This window comes from Charadrius vociferus, unplaced genomic scaffold (genome assembly GCF_000708025.1).
Source record: "Charadrius vociferus isolate BGI_N301 unplaced genomic scaffold, ASM70802v2 scaffold50, whole genome shotgun sequence".
NCBI lineage: Eukaryota > Metazoa > Chordata > Aves > Charadriiformes > Charadriidae > Charadrius > Charadrius vociferus.
In genome coordinates this window covers 31,749-55,463 of record NW_009646445.1, presented here as the reverse complement: position 1 = coordinate 55,463, position 23,715 = coordinate 31,749, and the positions used below count along the sequence as shown (strand labels likewise).

The following is a 23,715-nucleotide window of genomic DNA, read 5'->3' as shown; positions in this document are numbered from 1 at the left end:
TACAAGATTAGTTGATTAGGAGATCAGGAAACCAAGGGGATATATCAACTATCAGGTAAAAAAAACCCCAAAACATTAAAGTCATGTACCTGCTGAATCATTAAGGAGTCTGAAGAGGTACTGACATGATTCTTACTTTTTTTGAGGCTTCCCTGGATCTGTGAGAAGTTTGTGACTTACCTCTTTTTCACTTGCTGGGCCCAGGGAGGCCTGTTCTAGAAACAGAATAAGCCCCTCTCCCATGCAAACACTGCTCACCTTGGGGTGGATATTGAAGTATTTATTGCTTTCAAAACTCTTCTTCTCACTCTCAGCATAGTAGAGCAGGAAACTTTCCTTAATGATGAAGAACCTTTAGGACAGAGGAAGGAAATGAATTCCACTAGAACAGAGGTCCTGGTTCACAGCACAAGAAAATCTCCGCCTAACTAAAGCTGCTTTCTGAGCAGAAGAGTTTACCATTCCCTTCTAAGCCTAAGGTGAGGTGCCTCACTTGTGTTCCTAGCCAAGAGCTAGTGCTTATCACTAAGTGCCAAGTTCAAGTGCTTTGTGCTTCCAGTTTACCGCAGCATGCACGCGTTAGTGTTAAAGGCAAACCGTACCATCATTTACTCACAGGGGGATGGAATGGTGCTCTGTGTCCAAGACAGGAGCACAGCCAAAGCCTTTTGGCACCTTGACCTGTGTGTGCTCTATCTAGCCCATGTGTTGGATTCAACCTGTTAGAAGGGACCTGCTCCTTTTTTTAAGGGTCTCTTTCACATGGGTTAAGAGCAACTAAAAGCTTATTTTTGCAATTTTCTCCCATCTCAGTATAAAGGAGAGTCAACGGGTAGCATCCCCAAGTGACTCTCGAGGCAAAAGGTTGCCCATGAGAGCACTCAGGAGCAGAAATAAATTTTAAGAGATATTTTTAAGCAGAGCTCCTGGCAAAGTCTCCTGTCGTTGACCTTTGTGAATACAAAGGAAATTGAAATTCTTTTCTCTCATATGCGTCACATTAAAATGTGCCTTGTTCTGCTCAGTTAGCCTTAGGTATGCTCTGATGAACACGGTATAGTAGCCACAGAATATCACAACTTCTGCAAACCACGCCTCTAATTTACTCTAATTTAATTGAGCATGCCCTCAAAATTGTGATTAAAGGACTGACACTGTTAGCTTATTTGGACGTTTAAAATGCCCCTGGGAGAGTCCCTCTTAGAAAAATGAGGTTGCATTTACCCTGCAGGCCATGGTACAGGGGAGAGATATCTGACTTAGCTTAAATTCAGTCTAAATCTGCAGCACTCAAAAATGCTGAAGAGCAGCTGAAAAGGTGGGGACTAGTTTAGTAGAGAGGTTTCAAAAGAGTAAATGACAAAGAAAATGTGGTCTGCATGTATTTTCTGATATGAGAAAAGAGGGATTTGGAAAGAAAGTGAAATGCAATAAGATGAAAATTAATAAAGAATGCTTTTTTTTTTTTTTTTTTTTTCCACTGCAGAAAACACTGCTGTGTAAATCACTTTCCTGTGGTCCCGAGAACAAGAGCTTGTGAGGAATCTCGAAAGGATAAGGCATTTCTGTGGATAATGAGAACATCCCCAGGAAACCCTCCTGCTTCTGGACAGAAAGCCTCCACTAAGAGGCATCAGGAAGAGACTTCTCCGGGCAGCACTTCCCAGTTGTGCAGCCTGGGGATTCCTGCACCTTCCTCTGAATCTACCGTTAAAGACAGGCTATGGATCCAGAGATCTGATCCACAAGAGCAACTCCAATACCTCCACATGCCCATCCCACCGCAGTCTTCTGAAGCAGATGGAGCCAAGCACTGCCACTAGTACAAATGAGCACAGGAATTTGGTATCAGTTTAGTTCCTAAAGCTAAAGAAAGAATCTGAAGCTGGCAGAGGATTATTATTATATTATAAGTATTATCATTATTATGCTCAGGAGAAAGCTTTAGCACTTCCACCAGTTCCTATCTCTTGCTCTTCTATCATGACTCTGGCAACGTAGATGAAATTGCCACATGCCATGGAAATGAGAGCCATGGGCTTACAGAGGGACTGGAAGACAGAGGACAGAGAGCTAAACTTCTGATTGCCTGCGGCAAGCTCAAGCTCTGGATTGGCTGTGTGCCTGCTCCAAGACATCATTGAACATCTGCATATTTACATCCAGAAATCTTCAGAACATACAAAGACCAGCAGCAATTCATGTGCCCCAAATTTTTTCTTCTCCTTGCCTGCTCATCTATACGCGTTCCTGTTGACATCAGAGGTGGGGAGAAGCAGCCAGCTTGCTGTCTCAGCAGGACACTGTCTTCTCACTTGATACTCAGGAACATCATGGCTGACTGCCTAACCTCATCTCTTGTTCCTGACTACAGCCTGGCAAAATCTCTCTAGGCAGAACTGCTCAACTCAGCGCAAAAATCACTCTTCTGCACTGAGCTCATTTAGTTAGAGGACCAAAAATGTGTTCATTCACAGTGCAGCCCGTCCAGCAAGTTATCCGAGCAGAAACAATTACTATTCACCTTCCACCCAAGGTACCTTCTTGCTTTCTCCATCCTGGGCTCAAGTCCCAGTGCACCTCCCAGAGGAGTTGCAGCTAATGTCCCCTCAGCTAGGCAACCAACGCGTGACCCCACCTGCGGCAGCCATCCGTACTCCCTCTGTATTACTGTAACAGGTTCCTTAGATGGACAGGGAGATGGACTGTCCGTGGGACTCAACTCACTTTCCTTGTAATAGGAACCTCCATCCTAAATCTCTTTCCAGTGTCGCAGATCAGGGACCAGAACAGTTTCTTCATGACAGTAGACAGGGGTGGGGAAGGAGCATCCCAGAGAAGGTGCGGGGCTGAACTGCTCGCACAACTTTGAGACACTGGCAAACAAAGCCCATTTAACAGGCGCAGTAGGCACATATCTGTGGCACACATTCCTGATCGAGTGGATTCATCCATGTCCCACCTCTGTGTGCAACAAGGATTGGTATTTTCCCCAATATATCTGCATTAACGGCAAAGGCAGCCACAAACCCTGCAGCAGGGGCAGAGCCGAGCCTGGCCAAGGCAGGTACCAGAGACACCTCCACACAGCAGACAGGGCTTGGTCCTGGTTCCTCCTATCCACATAATTTCCATGAGCAGCAGCCTTCTGCCTTTCTGTTTCATTTTTCTTCCTACCTCTTGTCATTAACTCTATAAGAAAGTCTTCTTATGAGTGGCTGCATCTTCACTACGTATCTCTAATGCACTGTTCAACAAGGACTTGATTTTTTAGAGGCATGTATTACCCCATCTGCACAATAAATGCAGAAATAACATATTTAAAGAACAAACAGATCCTGCCTGGCCAACAGACTGTCCTTAGTCCAGTGGGTCAGAGTGAAACAGACACTGTGGGGACAAATACAAAACTGAAGAATAAAAACCAACACATCACATGAAATGGAGAAAGTCAGTTCATCACTTTCAACAGCCTTTTTGGTCTGAACATCCTCAAGAAACATTCGTAAGACAGGTAAAGATCTTTAGCTATGTGTGATTTTTAATCCAAATGTTAACCCCCAGTGAAAGCCAGGGTTTAGCTTGTTACATACTTTTAGTCTGCTCCGTGCTCCTGGTAATCCCCGTAATATAGATTATGCTCCAGTGGGAAACAAAAACAAAACAAACCCAAGCACAAAGCATAGCACAGATCTCTCAGAATTGTTGTGCCTCTGGCAATTTAATGAAATTTTAGATCTCTGACCTCATAGATGTGGAGAAAATCTGTGCGGATTTGGAATGAAAATATACAAAATAGGAGTTTAAAAAAATAATAACGAAACTCTGCAGCAAATAGTGAAGGAAAAACATTGAAAATCTGTTTAGCTGATGATCTTTATGCTATTTTCTCTCATCTGTCCTTACCTGAAAGGCAACACCTAAGTAACTAAGATCACCACTTTGACTTTCAGGACTAAGTCTCCGTCCAACGACGCAAGGATAATTGATGCAGCATGATGGAAAAAGAAAGAGTAGAAAGGAGAAAGAGTAGTAGAGGAGAAAGAGTTACAAGACTCAAGAACAAGATGAAGACTGAAGCAGCAGCCAGGTGAGCAGGAGCAGAAAGGCCAAAGATGACCAAGGGAGAATGGGGAGAGACACCCAGTTAGGACTGGGATGGAGTGACACTGAACACATCTGAATCAGGCTCAGGTGTGCCAGTGAAATAAGAGGGAGTGCTGGTAACGCAGGAGAGCATTTTGAATAAAAATCAAGAAACCAAAAAAAGAAGAAACTAAGAAACAGCATTCAAAAAGCCTGGAGAGCAGCAGCAAAGGTGAGAAGACCTGGTACAACCACACACACTCCATGTGCAGCACAAGTAATACAAGAGCCATTCATGCATGGTCAACTCCTTTGGGTCGCCTGTCCCTGTGGTTAGATCTTGCACTAAGAAACCACTGAAACCACAGTGTAATTAAACTGGAATAGTGGAGGAAGAGTAACAATCCAAGTGACTCAGATGTAATGCCAGGGACATGATCTGCCAGGATTAGATACAACAGCTCCATACTGGAGAAGTTGAGATACCTGATCTCTGGAGATAAAGTGCTTTCTTTGAGGCTCAGGGGGCTCAAGAGATTAATTAGCTAATCTTTGTAAAAGCTTTTGAAGTGACAATGGCCCATGTTAAGCATTTACATGATAAAACTGCAGCCCTCTCACTGATCCTTCCTTCCAATGATGGTTTCCTGGGCACCAGTCCAGGAGAACAGGCAGGGAATCCTCATTACTACATCAGCCCAGTGCTCTGTCTCTGGGGACAGCTCAGGAAAACGATGGGCAAAAGACCTTTACCAACATGTCAGCACAGAGGCCGCTGCCGCCGCCGTACCTGTCCCTCACTCTTCCTCTCCCGCCAGCCCCTGGGGTCTCTCTCCCGCCTGCCTCCTGCCCCGGCGCCTGGCAGACGGAGCGTGGCCAAGCCGGGTGGGGAGTGAGCGGGAAGAGGTGGATGCTTCCTGACAGCAACCAGCCAAATGGTGAGGCCGCAAGGACGAGAGGGAAGCACGTGGTCTGCTCGACTCCCAGCCCTGCTGCCTGGGCTGCACGCAGCCACGCTGCTCTGCAACGGGAACTGTGCTGCGTGCTTTCTAGTTGGTTTTTTTTTAGAGCAGAAAACAGCCCTAAGTAATTATCCTTTCCATCTGTCCTGTGACCTCTTCCAGTGACCGTTGGTAGCCACTCTGTTGTCCAACAAGGTTATGTGCGTGCTTTGCAGTGCCACAGCCAGGTCTGGTCCAAGAGAAGATAAAATTTCTCTCTTAACTGTGCTCTTTCCCTCCTTCCAGCAGCAACCTGGCATCTCCGATGGGTTCACTCAGAGGTATAAGGATATTTTGTGTTTTGCTCTCTACTCTTTTCAACTCCTCATGTTCCACCTTGCTTTCTGGCTCCGGCTGACCACTGAGCAGATGCCCTCCTAGAACTGTTCCCCTTGGCCCCCAAAGTCACCTGAAAGGTGACAGTCAGATTGGAGCCTGACATTTCTATGTGGGGCTGGGCTTATTTACAGTAGAGAAGGATTTGTCACTTCCTACCTACAAAGCTACAGAGCCCCATTCATGCCACATCCAGGGCAGGTACGTGCCTTGTGCGTTTCATTCCAGACTCCACACCAGGCTGATGCTGTTACCAGTATGACTTTTGTCATAGGGAAGAGGCTAAACTGCTTGTTGTTAATTGGAATGAAGAATGGGGTGCAGCTTGGTGGGAAGAGGAGGACCATAAGTCAAGGACAGAGAGCATGACTTTCCAAAGCCACTCAAGCAGTGAGCCAAGCTTAAACTGTACTGGTCAAAAGCACCAGTAAACTCAGAAGATGATTGCATGGCTCTTGGAAAGATATTACTTTACAAGGAAAGAAAATTCACATTAGCCAAGGAATAGAACTTCTTCTCTTGGAGAGATGGGAGCGAGGATGCTGCTAATGGCGTTTCATAACGCAGCTCTGAAAGGCAGCGTGCTCAGACCTCAGCCCCGGCAGATAAACACAGGCGTCTTGGTCCAGTGCCAGAAGCACCCAGCCTGCCCTCGCTCAGTACCTGAGGCAGCACACGAATGCTTTGGCTGCAGGACAGACCGTTGCACGGGCAAGGGAAAGGACTGAAAGTGCTCCAGACAACCGCCTCACGTCAAGTCTTGCTGTCCTCACAGGTGCCATCAGATGCCAGCCCTGACTAAAACAAGGCTCTGCTATCCCTCCCTGCTCCCTGCATAACCTCTACTGCTGTGAAATTCCCAGACCTGGGATTTCAGTCACCAAAGCACTGGACACCATGCCTGGACTTTAACTTGATCCATTATCCAGTCAGCCTCCATCCTTCCCTTTTTTTAACTCAGCGTCTCCAGCAGCACTGTTGCTACAGCCAAACGAAGGGGATAAAGTCAGTGAAGTATCGTGCATCTCAACAGCCACACAGACCCATCTGCGTGGCTGATGGCCTGGTGTGATCAATCCTCCCATTACACGCTATCTTATCTCCTGTAGCTTGGGAAGACTTTCCTCAGGACAGGGAGTGGTATTGTTGTCCAGTGCAAAATTACTTCACAGCAAAGGTACTACCTGTAAATACCAAACAGGTAAAAAGTAGTAATCCAAGATTTCAGAACAAAATCTACAATGCTTAGAGATCAGGTCCTCAACTATATGTAGCAATAGCAGACTTCTTTTCTTTTAATTTATCTGGAGTGGGAAACATCTTTTCTTCTTTTCATAAAATAGTGCACTTCACCAGCTGTGTCTTGCTGGGCAAGAGGGGTAGGTGGGAGGAATGGATGAATTGCTCCTTATCCCCCCCGATGACTGACTGACTTATAATAACATACAAATTTTTTTACTTCAAAGCAAATCTCTCCTGCGATAAAACAAACATTATCATCCCTCCTGTCCTGGTCTTTTTACTCCAGAAATTCCTTCCTTCCAAACCCTACAGATTCCCTGTGCTCATCTCCCACTGGGCTGTCTCTGTTTCCCCAGGACCTCCAGCTTGCCATGCTTGCAGCTAACCTTCCACATCATCCCTGCCCCACGGTCAGGTCACCTCCCCATCTCCTCCCACCTGCTATCACTACAACATTTACCACTTGCTGAAGATGGGGGCGACTTCTAGGAATAGAACAGCACTAAATAAATAATGACAGAGAGAGCAGAGAAAGGCCATTTGCCTGCAAGAAATTTTGATTAGGAAGAAGAAAGCCTTTTAAGAATGTCTCCTCCACGGCAAATTACCTTTCCCTCCGTTATTATGTCCACTTCTTTTCTGTAACACAGTCACATTAGTTTCCAGACATAATTCATTTAAATATCAATGTTTGGATGCTGAGTAGGGAGCATCAACACAAATACTCTCCTGGGTGAAAAAAAAAAAAGGGGGGGGGGGAGGGAACAGGGAGGGAGTACGGAATAAAACCTGCATGCAAGTCAAAGATGGCTACAAAATCAGAACTGCTTCCCACATAACATTTAACTATCTTTCAGGCCATGACATCTTCACAGGTTTAAACTGGACTGCGCTGTGGTTACTACACAGAGCGGGACTGGGAAAGAGGGGTTTAGAAATGGATTTGATGTGTTGTGTCTACACTGCAGCAAAAAAGGTACACACAAAAAGGGAGTACCAGAGGCAGCCAACAGACATTGCTCATGTGCAGGTTAATTTATTCTTCTGAAAAGCCTTGAGACATGCTATGCTACGAAGGCTACAAAACCACCTTTCTGCTCCAGAGGTAGCTCAGGCTTCCTGTGCTGCCTTCTGTCAATGACTCATTTGTCCCTTTCCCCAGTGGAAAGGTGCGGGGTGGGGTGGGGAGAAAACGACATTACTTTGCTTTTCTGGCAGACTTTTTCATCAGCAGATACAAAACTACTAAAGGTGGAGAAGTACTACTACCCTTCTTTAATAGACCATGACAACAAATCCTGGGTCGCAAAGCATCTCTCTGGCAGTGGTAGGGTGAAAACGCAAGCTTCTCGGCTGCTAGTCATCTAACTGAATGATGTCTATCAGCAGTGACATTAATCTGCCATCCAGGAATGCTGGAAGGCGTAATCCATTGGATCATGTATCCCCAGCGAGCAATGAGAAAGAGCTGTACCATGTTTCTGTGTGAGTACCCATCCATAAACAGTTGTGTCTCATTTGACAACTAGCGGAAAACTCTCCTGTGAGATTCAGCAATTCGGGTAAAGAAACTATACCAACTTTAAACCTCAAACTGACCTGTCACTTCAGTATTATAGAACATAGTTCCATCCTTGATAAAAGGTTATAGCTAATGCTTTCCAGCTCCAAACTTCCTGGCTGCTTATACACAACACACAGCAGCTCGCAATTCCCACAGGAGAGAATTCAGAGCCGCCTTCGCCCCCAGGGAAGAGAGTCTGCATTTGCGGTTCCCATCACTGCCACACAGCACAGCAGCACCGATGCTGATCCACAAACCCCTGTGGACCATATGCCCGCATGCACAGTCCCACATGCACACTCAGTTCCACCTACCCGTCTCATACCCAAAAAACTTTAACAAGTGCTAATAAGGTCAAGCAGTTTTAGGGGCAAACTATATGAACTGACTCTTCCTCTTTCATGAAATGGGTGCAGGATGATTATCCAGAGGAGGCAGCTAGTCCCTGTGCCCACCCTGAAGCGCATGTAGCACAGGGTCTGGGTTGATAAAGAAGAAAGCACATGGGGGTGCCACATGTGTAAAGCAGACTCAGAACAACAGGGAAGCTATGCCCAAAGTTTCACTCCTTGTCTCTGCCTGGCTAACCGCACTGGAAGAGCTGCACACTCAGGCTCTAACTCACCCCGGCGCCCTTCGGCTTTGTGTTTCACCTGAGCATCCCTCAGCGACCGTGGCTTACCTCCTGGACCATTTGGCCGACTGCCTCCCGAAAGGTCTCTTCCAGAGCACGCCATACAGCTGCACTTTGGTGCTGATGTCCAAAGCATCTGAATCTGCCTGCTCCATGGACGGAGAAGGGGATACAGAGCTGGATTTTGAAGCGAACATTATAGATGGATCTGGTTCTAACTCTCCCCCTTCTGTGCGGCAGCTCAGGGAATCCGATTAAATGCAGTGAACCAGAAGGACGTAACCAGTCACTCCAAGCGGCAGACGGAGAGACTGGGCTATGGTTTGAATCAATAACTTGACTGCTCAGCACTCAGTCAATAATTCTCTCCCTGATGCACAGATGATGAGAGTTTCCTCATTGCGTATTGCTTCCTGATGCATTACAGACAGCACACATCCCAGGCAAAAAAAAAAAAAAAAGTGAAGAGAGCCAGAGATTAGAAACACAGAGAGGCAGAAAGAGAGAAAGCTCCCAGCAATAACATAAGCCAAAATACCTCTGCGCCAGAGTCAGCTTGGAAGGTTATTTCACTCGACATTGCAGCATCCCAGGCAGAAATCAGGGCGAGAAGGATGCTTTACTGTCAGGCATCTCTTCCTCTGACACATACCCCCAAACTCTTGCACTTGGAGGCAGGTTCTTCTCATTTGTCCCGAGGAAAAGGGGAGCAGAGTGGGTGGGAGCCAGTGAGTTCTATCAGATTGCCTCTGCCATCGGGAGGTTTTTGCTGTGCCAGCCTAGCACTGCCCACCCAGGGTACAGTTCACGTGGCTGCCGGGTTTGGACTGGGCAGTGTCCATGCTGCACGCCTTGCTCAGCCTTAAAGGGCCATTGCTGAGCCAAGTCAGAGCATCAAAATTCTCCTCACCTCCATGTCTTGCTGTATCTTGGAGATGCGACAAGCACAGCCTCTGCCCTGCCTCTTAAGTACCAGCTCCTTCTTGGCCACCGCACAGAGACATAGCAATATGTCACACAGCTCAGGTCAGTCTCTATTCTTTTCCTGTTTAGTACTCCCCCAACAAGGTTTTTATTCTGGTTCCCCAAGTCCTTGTTCCTCTCTCGAAACCCTCCCTCCCTCCCTGCACGGATACAAACAGTCCTCCAAAAGAGCCCCTCTCTTTTGTAATGTCCACAGGAAAGCACACGAGCATCATATTGTTCCTTCCTGCATCCTGCCTTCCCTCCAGGATTAGCATTTGGGAAAGAACTGCCTGCACTGCACCTGGGAAGAGCACCTGGAGTTTTGGGGTATCGTACAACCAACACAGACACACACACGCTGTGAGGCATTTGCTCCCGTTTTGACCCATGCCATCCTACGTGTATCGGCATTGATGCTAGAATTGCCAAATGTCAGCCCTTCCCAATGCAGTTATTCAGAAGCGACACACTGCAGAGACACCATCCTTTCTCATTCCAAGAGATTAGAAGCCGGGGACGCGCCAGAGGCTAGATCCCAGCACCGGACACAGGCCCATGGTCACGGGCACTTGCAAAGTGTCTTATGTAGAGGAAATGCAGACTGCCTGCTTCAAGCTCGAAGGCTGTGTATTTGGTACTAGGGAAATTAGTGATGCAGGTCCCTGATAACAGTCACTACTGATCACTAAATAAGGGAGTCAGCAAACTCGCTGCTTTGTTCCTTCCTCTCACCTGGGCTTTGACTGGCTTTTTGGTCCCAGGCAGGAGCAAATCCCATCTCAGAGTGACATTAAGGGAGAGGTTGGGGAACAGGGGAGAGCAGCAGAGATGCCTCCATCCCGCCCAAGCCCCAACTCTCGACTACAACCCTGCATTGCAGAAGAGAAGTATTAATGCTGTAGCGACTGCTCCACACGCTGCACTGAAAAGAAAATACTACTCATAACCAGGGTGTCATGAGAGGGAAGACTTCCCCTGGAATTACATTGCACAAAGGGTAAAAATGATTCTGGGCCCAACAGCGCCACCTTAATTTATAATTTAGTTTATAAATGTGCAATGAAAAGCCCCAGAGCTCCCGTGTAAGGATGGTCCAGTGCCCCTGCCATTGTACCGCACCAGCGATGCAAAGATCTGACAGCAGTGACCTGCAGTGACTTCATCCTTTGCTTCTTTACTTAATTTTATCTCGCAGAGATCAAGGAGAAAAGAAGTTTCCAGCCTCAAACATCAAAAAATGCAGATATTGTCTCTTCTAGAAGTTTCTAGGACAAGCAAGGGACTGAGTAGTCACAGCAAATTCTTTAGAGTGGGTAGCTCTGGAGGAGTGAAAAAGCAACTTGCTTTTGTAAAGTCACCAAGAGTTAAACACAGGCAGGAGCCAGCAACACTGGGGCAGTAAACAGCAGTGGGGCGAGTTCTGCAACTGCTGGTGTCTGGAAAAAATAATTTATAATAACAGTGGTTACGTTAACCTTTCCTTTAAGTGTGTACTAATCTAAATAAATGGGGGGGCCTGTCTGACGGAAAGAGCCAGAGCGCAGCACAGGAGGTCTAAGCGACTTGCCTCTCACCAACAGAAGGTCACGGCATAAGGGACAGCTTACCGGCTCTGCAACGTTACTTCTGTTAGATGCAAAACTTAACTTCAACTGGCCAGGAGCGTCAGGATCAAGAGATCAGTGTCACAAAACCCAGCCAAGAGAAAAGCATCAACCACAGGGTGAGTAGGGAGAGCCGTGTCCTGCAGAAGTGCCTTCTCCAAATGCCAGGGGACAGAAATCCTTACGGAAGCACGAGCAGGCTTGATTTTGCTGCAAGACCTTGGTGAGACCTACCAGCCCAAAAGTACACAGACATTAATACTGTGCATAATCCACTTGTATTTAACCTGGGAAGCCCATCATTTCATAAGAGCAGAGGAAGGAGACTCAAATATACGAGACCGCAGCAGGACAATCGTGTGACACGAGTGCAAGAAGACAAAGGTGGCCGCGCTCTGCATTACAAGTGAAGGCAGGCGTAAGCCCTCGTACCAGACCCACATGGGATCCCATCCGTACAGTTCTGGCCAAACAGATTCACTAGCCCTGAAGAGATGCGGAAAAGGCCTTGAGGGATGATCACAGGTATAGTTAACCCGCAGTATGACAGGAAACTAGAAGGACTTCACTTATTTAAATGAGAACAAAGGTGACAATTTGGCTGCTGCCTAGTTTCAAGCATTCTTTCCCCTCTTAATGTATTGCTAAAGGTCGATGCTTGCAATAAAACAAGTGGGCCTAAATTGGCCATGAATAAATGAGAAGGCACGTAACTGCCACAGCAAAGGAACTGTGGAATTGCCTCGCAAAAAAAAAAAAAGCAGCAGAGATGAAAAGCTGTTACTGGGTCGGATCCATTACCTGCGCAGCAACCTGAGGTGGCTGTGCCATCCAGGGGTACAGATTAGGCTCACCCTCTTTCTCTGAAGCATTTTTGTTCCAAAATAATAACACAAAGATTTTAGATGGATGTTTGGTTCTTCATGGCTCGTAGGGGAAACACAGCTATACACCCTGGGGAGAAACCACTGGAGCTTTACTCAGGAAACCTTCCTGCAGAGAGATGGGTTGTACTAATACAGGAATTATTTTGCTAATATGTTGTCCCAATTTTTCCTACACCTTAAGCCAATAAAAATTTGCTCATCATTTAAAAAAAACCACCAACATCTGAAGCAGACAGCAGTGCAAGCTAGCACAGAAGTAACGCTCCATCATCATAAGGCATCCTCCAGCTAGAAGATAGTCCCTTTTGGTTTAAGGATGCACATACTAGATACCTGCAGCCAATGAGGAGGCTTGTTTTTTAGTTTGGGGGGGGTGGGGTGGGGTGTTGGTGGTTTTTTTGTTTGCTTGTTTGGGGTTTTTTGTTTGTGTTTTTCTTTTTCTTTTTTTTTTTTTTTTAAAGTGAAAAGTTATACCTTTATATTCTGGGCAGCCTTACAATAGTACTTTATGCAGAAAAGAACAACCCAATCCTTGGGCTGGGGCCAGGAAATCGAGATTTGGATCAGAGCTGCTGCAGAATTGGAAAGATTCTGATTTTACCTTCCAGTATGGATTCCCTCTCCTCTTACAGCTTCTGATAGACTCCGTAGCCATTTTCAACCCAGAGAACCATTAGCAATTATGGGAGGTATTAGCAGGTACCTGGAACAATGTGGAGAAATAAAAAGAAAGTCTAGCTCCAGCTTAATTTATGATATATCACTCTTGTAAAGGTAAAGTGTCACATGTAACTATCAAAATGATGCTCCAGCTTCCCAGACGTACAGCTGAGTGCAGAGGCTGTTTTAAATAGAACAAAAACAACCACCGTCAACCCATCTCTTTTGCACAAGACATTAACAGATCGTGTTTCTTTTGCACGTGGTTAAACTTTTAGTGTCTCACGGGAAGTCAGAGCTGTCCTGCAGAGCTCAAAGAAGAGAGTTATTCAGCAAAGAGCCTTTGTAGACTTGACATCTTCCTTATAGATACATAATCCCACCTGACATCATCCCTTGGTGAGAATCACATGGTCTCGGTGCGCCGTTCCAACCAAAGCCCTCCATCAGTCCTGGCCCTTCAAACCCACCCAGATCCATGTTGGACGGCCCATGAATCATATTAATCAACCTATTAGCTATGGATACAGCACCACTTCAGGAGACTTACAGGAAGACAGAAAATAAGATGACAGTTTACTGAAGCAAAGGGATTTGATAGCAAGCAGCCAGCCCAGTCGCTTTGTGGACAGTGGGCACTCACAGCCTGGCTTTTGTGGGGTGGTTTCCTCCGGGACTGACACCACAGTCAATGGCCATTTCTCTCAGCATCTAAAGGAGATTTTCTTTTTTTTTCCCCCCAATCATACTAAGAGATCTCTTCTGGAAGAAGACTCATTCACTCTGGTGCTTAAAAAAAAAAAAAAAAGAATACATCAGAGTGGCCAGCTACATTTGAAAAAGCTTCCTCCAGAAGATGGCCCGTAGGCTTCCTGCAATACACCAGTTTTTCCCCCATCAAGCCTAAATACCACGAGATGATCACATGGCTTACATAAACAGAAAATGCTTAGTACTGGAGTCGTTAAATAAGATGCTCCTAACCAGTAGTTTGTTCAACAGCAGTAAATAAATACAGCTTTGCTTGCTTTTCTTAGATGACGAACCCATGGCACACAGTCCCTTCCCTTCCTCCCTGGAGAAGGGCAGTGCCGCGTGTCTGCGGGGCGACTGCTCCATAACCAGCCACACTGCTCGGGCAGCCCCAGCAGAAGTGGGAATCCCAGTCCCATTGTGGAGGTTGCAGGAGGGCGCAGCAGCCATGGGAGCACTCTTCCTCACAGGGGGGTGTGTGGCTGAACCTCCACACACAGGGACAGACAAGAACAAACCTTTCCCCAAGAAGGTTTTTTTGACCGTGTTCACAGCTGGTAAGCTTGCAGCTTGGCACGTGTGCCACCTGCATGTCTATTTACCTTTCCTACAGCATTTTGCTTTATCCACGTCTTACCTGCTTGCGATCGACATTATTCTACCCAATCCCAAACATGACAGTAGCAACAGGGGAGAGTCACCCAGGACGTCATTTGACCAGGTGACGCAGCTTAGTGAGCTCTGCAGGAAGCTTTCTACACAGAAAACATCCAAGTCAAGTTGAAGACTACCTACAACATGCATATACGTGCCATGTGAGTAGCATGGACTACATAAAGGCCAGCGAGGCAATTTTAAAAACCTCTCTTGCCCTTTGCACCCTGTGGTGCCAGGACACTCGGAGATCCAGCAAACAGATGAGAGGCAAGATTAACAGCAGTCATTCCGGGGGGCAGCACACAGTTTCAAAGATGCAGTTGCTTACCGAGACCCGCTTTTGAGCGGAAAAATGTTGCCTTTGTAATGAGGGCACCAAAGCAGAGTTCAGTAGACCGCAGCTCAGTTCCCAGACACAGTTCCTCACCTGTGACACTGGTACCAACATCCAGAACATCACAAGAGTACATATACTCATGCAGTAGCTTAGATACAATGGCCAGCTAAAAAAATCCTGCAAAAGATGAGGATTTGTTGGGAGTTCCCTTGGCAAAATAACAGGTGGGGTGTGGGAAATGTAATACCTCCACATATTAACACAGGCAAACAACTGGAGCACCATCAACACTGACACTGATGATATTTGATGATATTCAAGATGGGCTTGAAGTAGATAAGTGGCTTGTTCTGCTCTCTCTCTCTCTTTTTCAGAGTAGGGGGAAAATATCATCAAAATAACTGGCTGATCTTAGTAGACATAAGGAAAAAAAGGAATAATTAATCCAAGACTCTGACCGATGATGATGTCAAATCCACAGCTTTCTGGAATTTGGGAGGAGCATTAGAGCAAAGAGGAGCCTAGAGGGTTTTCTATGTTTAGCTTCAAAGCAGACTGCGTTTTCCAGCTTCACACACTTGTGATTGCCAGTACTTGAAGAAATACAGAAGTTTAAGTGGAAGCTCAATAAATGAGATGCAGGGCTGATGGCTCTGCCCACTCTGGAGAAGCACACTCGTTAGCTGTTTCAACACAAGTCAGTAGATTGGAACTCTCACTCCAAGTTTCTAAAAAGAGAGTTAGGTGGAGGACTACTTCCTACAAGGTGTTTCTTAACTGCAAAAGTTTAGATACCGATTGCAGTTCACTAATTTCTACTCACTTCGTCCCCTCTGGATAAAAGAGGGAAAGAAGTCATAGGATTAACTTTTAAACAATAAATACATATCCAGAAAACAGGATTGGCGAAACCATGTTTTTAATCTGAACTCCATAAAATGCCCAGCACATACACACAGAGACCATAACTGCTCTTGTGTACACATTCAGTGTTCCCTTTACCCCTACCATTATTATGACCATTGAAGGCAAGGCCTTAAAAAGCTCTAAGGACAATTAGGACTTCTTTCAGGAGTGGAAACTGTGGGGACCACAATACTGATGTTCTTCACACCCTTCACCTATACCCTCTGCTATACCCCTCAGCTCTAATCTGCAGCAGCCTCCACTCCGAGTTTCTCTCTCTCTCCTGGTCCTGCTCACAGCCGGTCACTGCAAGGTCAGGGCTCACGCTGTGCACATTCACAGGACAAGAACAAGACATACTTCTTGCCTCCTTCCAGGCTGCCGAGAGAAGTTGTAGAGTCTCCTTCTCTGGGGATATTCAAACCCCGCCTGGATGCGTTCCTGGCCAACCTGCTGTAGGTGAACCTGCTTTGGCAGGGGGGTTGGACTAGATGATCTCCAAAGGTCCCTTCCAGCCCCTACCATTCTGTGATTCTATCTGCATTCTCAAGTGGTTATCTACATACAGAGGCACAAAGATCTACTGGTGCCATCTATCACAGCAGGAGACCACAACAGCTCTACTGCAAACCCGGTATATTGAGGAGAGCCATCAACCAGATGATTATTGCTCTCCACGAAGTACAGCAGGCTAAGAGGGCCATCTCCTCCCTCACCCATCTCCATTTGCCCTCCTGCGAGCCATGCTGCCACACAGCTTTTGTAGCTGAGGCCTCTTTCATGCTGCCGAAGCCCAGGCTGCAGGGATAAACATGGAGAAACTCCCAGACTGGCCCATGGGTTAGGCCTCCATATGCACCAAAGCACATTCACATGAAGCACCTGCACAGAGCAGAAGCCAGGAGTGCAGAGTTTTGTTCAAGATCAGCCGTCCCTCATCTTCTCTGTCAAAAAGAGAAAACAGAACAAGGGAAATCCATCACAGTCCTAAAACACAACTCATTCTACTTAGAACTTCACCCTCTGGAGGCAAACAAGGAAAGCTCGACTAGGTGTTACAGCAAGAGTCATTCAGATCAGTACTAAGGCTTGTAAGCAGGGCTTTTAGCAGCCCTCTTCAGCTCAGTCCAACAACGAGTATCTCATTTAAAGTGTTTCTTCTTCAGACAGCAGAAGCCCATTAACTTCCACAGACTCCAATGCAAACTGCGATCATATATCATAAAGTAATTACCATGTCAGACACTGGATGGGCGTACAGATACAGAACAAGCATTTTTCCGCTCTCTAATAATTTCACCTCACCTTTTAGATTTTCTGAATACTGTACAGGTTTGGTGTCAGTCATCACGATACAGCTGACTTGTAATTAGCTCTACAAGTTTTCTGAATGAGGCATTTCTCTTAAATTCCCCCCCCACCCCCCCACCCTGTAAGGGTTTGTTAATCTCTAGACATCTCAGACACGAGGGAGAAGTGCTGTGATAAGGAGGGTGGAACATTGCGCAGTTCTGCTGGTGGGGATATTTGGATAAGGCTTGCACGTATCAGTAGAAGAATGGCTTAATTTGTAAGCTGGAACAATAGATGACAGCTCATCTTCTTCTTGCTCCTGTGCTCATCCCTAATGAGTCTCCAATAAAAATGCTGATGAAAACTTTTTTCCTTAACAACCAAAGGAACACTCTACAGCCACCATCAGGAAGCCTGCAACACCACAGCTCCTCAATATTTAAGTTTTTAGTGATAACTCTTGTAACATAAATGCACCCAAAGCATTTCTTCACATGTCCAAAACAATTTACAACAGACTGCCATGGTTAAGTCTCCAGTTACTGAGACGACATTTTTATTCAACACACTAAAAGAATGCTAATATACCGCATTATGCTTCACCATTAAAACTGAATTTTACTTGCTGAAAAAAACAATAGCCTATCTGGCTACGTACTGGCTTCCTGTCCTTACTGCCTTGCATCTGCCTCTACTAGCTACAATAGCAACACTGTCATTTGTTTTGGTTCTCCTACTGACTTTACATTAATCATACTTTTTTTGTGATTAAGCCAGTATAAAGAGATTACACTTTTTCCTAACCACACAAGTCCTATGAGTTACCAGAAAAATCCAAAGTAAGCAATTAGCTGAGAAGATCGCTTATTGCTTGGGCGAAATAGCTAAAACACTTAACTGTTAGTGACAGGTTCTTAGGTAAGTCTGTAGATAGCAACTGCAGGAGAAAAAAAAAAGTCCTTTTTGAAGGATTATAAATTGAATTGCTTATAAATCATCTCCATCAAGGGCATATCTTAAATGGATGCATGAAGATTTTGGGAATGCATACATCACCCATCCTATAACAGCATCATTCCCCTTTTTATTTTCTAAAAATGTATGTCTAAAACCCAGTCCTGCTTACAGGGCAGCTGGAGGGTATGGAGAGCAAGAACATCTATAAACTGTCAATTTGGCGGCTATAGGAGGGATTTCATCAACATATATAAATACCTGAAGGGAGGGTGCAAAGAGGATTGAGCCAGCCTCTATCCAGCGGTGCCCAGTGACAGGACTGGAGGCACTGGGCACACACTGAAACACAGGAGGTTCCCTCTGAACATAAGGAAAAAAAAAAAGAAAAAGAGCTTTTCAGTCTGTTTCACTTTGAGGGTGATCGAGCAGTAGCACAGGTTGCCCAGAGAGGCTGTGGAGTCTCCCACCTTGGAGATACACAAAAGTTGTCTGAAGGCAGTTCTGGACAACTTGCTCAAGGTGGCCCTGCTTGAGCAGAGAGGTTGCTGAACCAGATGATCTCCAGAGTTCCCTTCCAGCCTCCACCACCCTGCAATCAGTGCTCTAGACTGGGTTCCATTAGTGCCTTCCCACCACGTGCTAGAGAACCCAGCACACTGCAAGGTACCATCCCCGTACCAGGGAGGTGAAGGTGAGTCCTTAATGACCTACCCACAAGCTGCTTAAGGGGTTGCCTCACTTTCTAAAATTACTTAAAGCATTAACATTTCCTGAATTGCTCCAGCTGATAGCTTTATGTCAGAGTCAAGTGACAGGGTTTACTTGCAAAACCCACAGATCTACAATCAGATCTGAAAAGCCTACGCAGGCTTTTCCTCAGGAACTGCCTTGTGACAAGGACTCAGCTTCCCAGTTATCCCAAGGATCCCAACTCCGATTCTCATCCTTGCCCTAAATCCCGGCACTAGCAATGGGATGCTGCAACGGTAATAACAGCTTTCTTCTACAAACCCCTAAAAACATACACATGGAAACCATAACTTACATATGCCTTGACGGGAGACAAACACCCTTCTGGCTTTTACACAGCATTTACTCCTTCGATTTATCAATTTATTTGTGCCCTACATATGTTTTAAAATGTTAAATCTAGTCCCAACGAAGTTTGGTAAAGTAACATTTTTAATCAGAGGTGTTCCCACTGTGGCCGTTCCTTCTAAAGTTGCATCTGTTTTGTTTTTTTCTTTTTTTTAAAAAAAAAAAAAAAAGAAATTCAGTGTTTTATATGAAAAGTTTGCCCCTTCCACAATCACAGCATACAATGTGCAAGTCACTGGATTTTTGAGAATATTCTAATAAAACCTGCAAATCCTAAAACTATGGGCTGGGGGGGGACGACGGGGGATGACTGTCCTGCAAGTTTTCTCTCAGATAAAAAAAACAAAATTAATTTTCAAAGCTCTCCTCGTATCCCCTGCCTGAGCATTTCTTACAGATCACTTCTAAAATTTAATTTCCAACTATTCTGGGTAACTCAAAATTATGTCAGAGGCAAATAAAACCCTTCCAGAGAAACTCAGAAGACAATTTCTCTTCGCAGCAAGAACACAACTTGCCCTCAGTTACAATGACCACCACTATTAGCATTAGAGAGAAAACTTCGGTAGCTACAGCTTAACGCAGGCTGTCATTTCACCGTACACCACGGGAAGAAGGTAGGCTGCCTTCCGGAAAAGCTGTGTTCACAGCGAAGACGTGAGAGCGATACTGAAGAGCTGTGCACAGGTAAGCAGTAGAATCACGGGGCAGTCACAAGGAAAGCTGAGCTGTGACACGGTGCCTGAGAACAGCAAGAAGATGGAAAAAAACCAACCACAGAGCAGGGCAAGAAAGATTTCACTGGCAGTTTTCCCCCCTACCACAAGAACAAAAAGTAGGCTGGGGTGTTCTCCGAAGTAGAGACACACATCTTTGCATGTGTATTTAATGTTGACTTTTAATCCAAATCGCACACAGGCACGTATATATGGCAAAGGCTACTTTGTCACAGTCTCCAAATGGAAGGGACTTAGTGTGTACATCTTGGGTCGGGGCTGACAAGATTGTTTTCACTCCATCCTGTGCTCTCCATTTTCTTTAACCACACCGTGTCCTCCAGCCTTTTAACACTGGCCTGGAGCAACCTTGATCACCTTCTTACCACCCTCCAAAGAGGTCTCTGCCTTGTAAACCTCAGAGGGGGTGGGGAGAGGCTCAGGGCAATGCCAACTCCTAAACAGTCTGTGGGAGACAGAAGTTGTCAAATGCCCCCCTCAAGCAGAGCTGTCAAATCATTTCTGTATTTATACCTCTAAACCCATTCATGCCCACATCCAAATCAACCTGCTAGACCGCCTCCCGACATGCAGTTTCACACTTCAGGTTTCCAGGAGGTGCTCAGACACGAAGAGAAGCTGCAAACGCACTTATACGAAACCAAAATGTACTGCCTGCACTGCTTGCGTCCCATTTAAGACCATCATTTCTCTTTGTCAGAGCTGTCACAAAACCCCATGCAGTAAATGAGAAGCCAACTCCGAAGCACTGCACCTAGTAAAAATTTAATATAATAAAACAAATTGAAAACGGCAACATTATTTTAACCATTCACAATTAAAAGTGGAAAAATCATAAGGCAGCCATTCATGGAATGATTTTGTGTACAAATGGCTTGGAAAAAGAGACATTAAAATTACAGTTCCGTACATGGAGTCAGGTAAACAGCAATGACCACGCAGTGTTTTTCCCTGGAAAACCAAGGCTGCTAAGAGATGCAATAAAAGGACAGTAAGAAAAAAAAAAAGATTTTTAAAAGAAGTTTGAGGTGAACAGGAATCTGAAATTCATCATAAAAGAATCTGAAATTCATCATACTTCCCCACCATACTGCAACCACTCCTCCTCCTTCCACCCCCAAAAGAACAAAAATACACTTCCCTCCTCTTCTTTCCCAAGTCCCAGCACAGAACAGGAAGGGAGCAGCAGCAGCAACATTGATTCCACAGCATCTCTCCCTTATTCTGCATAGAGCTGATACCACACCGACACATCTGCTACTGTCAAAAGCTCCTTGAAGGTTCTGAACTAGTTCCTGAATAAATAGAGTAGTTTTCCTAGGTCTCTTGGGTAACATTTTACACCATCCACCTGGAAATGGTTCTTTAAAGTCAGCGGTGGGTTTGTGTTTAGCGCCCAGCCAATCTGACATCCCACAGCTATCAAAAATTTCTGCCCTGGTGTGACAGCTCTGCCATCCTCACTTAAGTTAACATCAGTGCAGCTTCTGCATTTGCCATCAGGCACAGAAAAAAAAAAAAAAAGTATTTCCCTTCTGTATAAGGAACAATAAGGGAATTGAACAGTAGGGAAAATACCTGAACATACCCCGATCAACAGAAACAGCTTTAGTCCAATTTCTATCACCAATTAAGAAATCATTAACTGAAAAAACAGCTGATGAGAAGATTATAGATTTCCTAGAGGGATTTACAGAAGGAAAGGGGGATGTGCCTGGCACTTGGTTAAAGTGTTACCTGCTAGACCTGCTGCCACCTACCTCACAGTAGCAAACACAGGCAGAAATGGCTATGACAGAGAGAGCAAGAGGAATTTGTTTGCACCAAGGTCCCCTGAGGAGTAGAAAATGATACCAGATGGCCCTGACTACATAGTGCTTGGACTGACTGTGACAGATGGGGAGATAGGTAAAATAAAGGGGATATGATAAAATGGACCGTTTTATTTAACTCATTAAAATACTCTGCCTCAAGAAAATAATCCTCCACATGTAACTATGTGGAAAGGTTTCATTATTTAAAATTGTATATTCTCCTTATCACATAGCCGAAAGCTTCCTTAGTCACTGCAGCTACAGAATTGAAAATAATAGTTCAACACAGAGGTAACAGAGGCAGCCAAAAGAAAATGCTGTTGCTACTCCTAAATGCATAGGGGGAGGGGGAAAAAAAATTAAAAAAAAAAAATCACTTAAGTCTTCTATCACTTAACCGAGTGCCAAAATGAAAAGTAAGTGTTATCAGAATATTTGTGCCAATTTAAAGTTTCAATGTTTTAATCTAAAATCCCTCACCTGCTGCTATAACTTGGCCTCTATAGCTCATGAATCATTAAACTGGTGGTGGCCCCAGAAATTGGAAACACGATCTGAGGGACAGCAGAAAAGAAAGACGACAGGTCCTCTCAGCAGTGGCACCTCTTATGACTAATATGCCAGAGGTCATGTCAGCAGCAAAAAGGCTGGCTGTCACACCCTCACCAGTGCACACTCATCCACATAAGCTACAAAAATGTGTGAAATGGGACCTACCTACCTCCCTAAACTATTGCTATCCTTACACACAAAATGAGGGTGAAGCGGAAGAGGCAGCATGCCAGCGTAACCAGTGGGGTGGGGTGCACATGCAAGTGACAGATGATAGTTTAAAGAAAAAAAAATATCCTTCTGTTTTACAAAATGTAAGCATCTGATGCTACACTAAGCTATCTCCTGCTTCTGCTGCAGATCTGGCAAACTCCCCAGCTTTTGGAAACAGTTCAGTTATGTGGAAAGATTAAGCAAAGTAAAATAGCGAGATTATCAAGGAAGAAGGTAATTAGGGGACAATCAGGAAGAACACTAGGAGCTGTGGAGTAAACATCCCTGTGCATCATTTGTATGTGTCAGTAACCTGTATCACTGAACTTTTTAAACATACAACTTAATAGTTGAGTATGTATGTTGTAAAAAAAAAAAAGTCTAAGAATGCGTAGGAGAGGACCTTACCCATGTCACCAATTTTGCAGTGGCTTTTCAGAACAGAATTAAGTTTTGAAGGTCTGATGTCAAAAATGCTTGTTTAGGCCTGATACGCTAATTCTATCCGAAAACACTGTCTTGGGGAAAAAGAGGACTTCTAATACTTTTGCACTGATTTTATATAGTAAAACACAGAAATGAACAAGCACTCCTGGGGATTAATACTAGGTTCAATCCTGGGACACACCTGTATTGTTACAGAGCCAACAGATAAAGCAATGACCAGTCCTAGAGCCAGGCCATACCGCTACTGAACTAGAGGACAAACAGGTCAATGACAAAGAGAAAGAAATTGAGACAGTGGCCTGTGTAGTATAATTAACAAATGTCATGAGAAACAAACACACTCATTCCAATGGAAACAAGAAGCACTTCAGTTAAGAAGATATTTCAAGCCTTGAAAATCCATTTCAAACAAAAAAAAAAAACAACCAAAAGAAAAATTGTATTTGGCAATGTTATCTTTAAAAAGTGCACACAAAGTATAGCTTAAATAGGGTAGAGCGTTAAAAGGTTTTCCCTTCAAGAAAGAATTTTATGTTGAGTCTGTGCATGTCAAGCATTCCTGACTTTCCAATGCACTACAGTTATTAGAGTATAACATATTTTGCATAAGAGAACGGGTGCCTGACAGAAGAAGGCTGTCCCTTGGAAAGGGAGGGATCTTGTGTTACTCTTCTGCAGTGAGAGGCATCAGCAGTCCTCCAGCAGATTCACCAAAGCTAATGCTTACCAGTAAGAGGTGAATCCACAATTCCCAAATGAAAAGCAAAATGCCTAACAGGTCTGCTGGGAACCCACCAGTTTGGGGGTTTGTTTGTTGGGTTTTTTTTGTTTAGAACTGCTTTAGAAACACTTTGTACTCTATCTGCAGCATAAATATTTAACTAAACAACTTGTTTTGCTAGCCTTAATACCTTTTATTTAATGACATCCGCCCCCCGCTCCAATTTCAGCGGTTCGGACTTTTGAAAGCG

The 23,715-nt window shown here is 45.0% G+C and overlaps 1 protein-coding gene across 1 annotated transcript in view; it reads right to left on the bottom strand.

Moving 5' to 3' along the window:
• The window catches only part of PLEKHD1 (pleckstrin homology domain containing, family D (with coiled-coil domains) member 1), a 29,327-nt gene extending 20,267 nt beyond the window's left edge, over positions 1 to 9,060 (bottom strand). Inside the window, exons 1-2 of the mRNA XM_009882066.1 lie at positions 8,912 to 9,060; positions 259 to 352 (exon numbers count right to left, since the gene is read on the bottom strand). Coding sequence (XP_009880368.1) covers positions 259 to 352; positions 8,912 to 9,060 — 243 coding nt within the window. The remainder of the gene's footprint in view (positions 1 to 258; positions 353 to 8,911) is intronic.
• Positions 9,061 to 23,715: the final 14,655 nt, after the last annotated feature.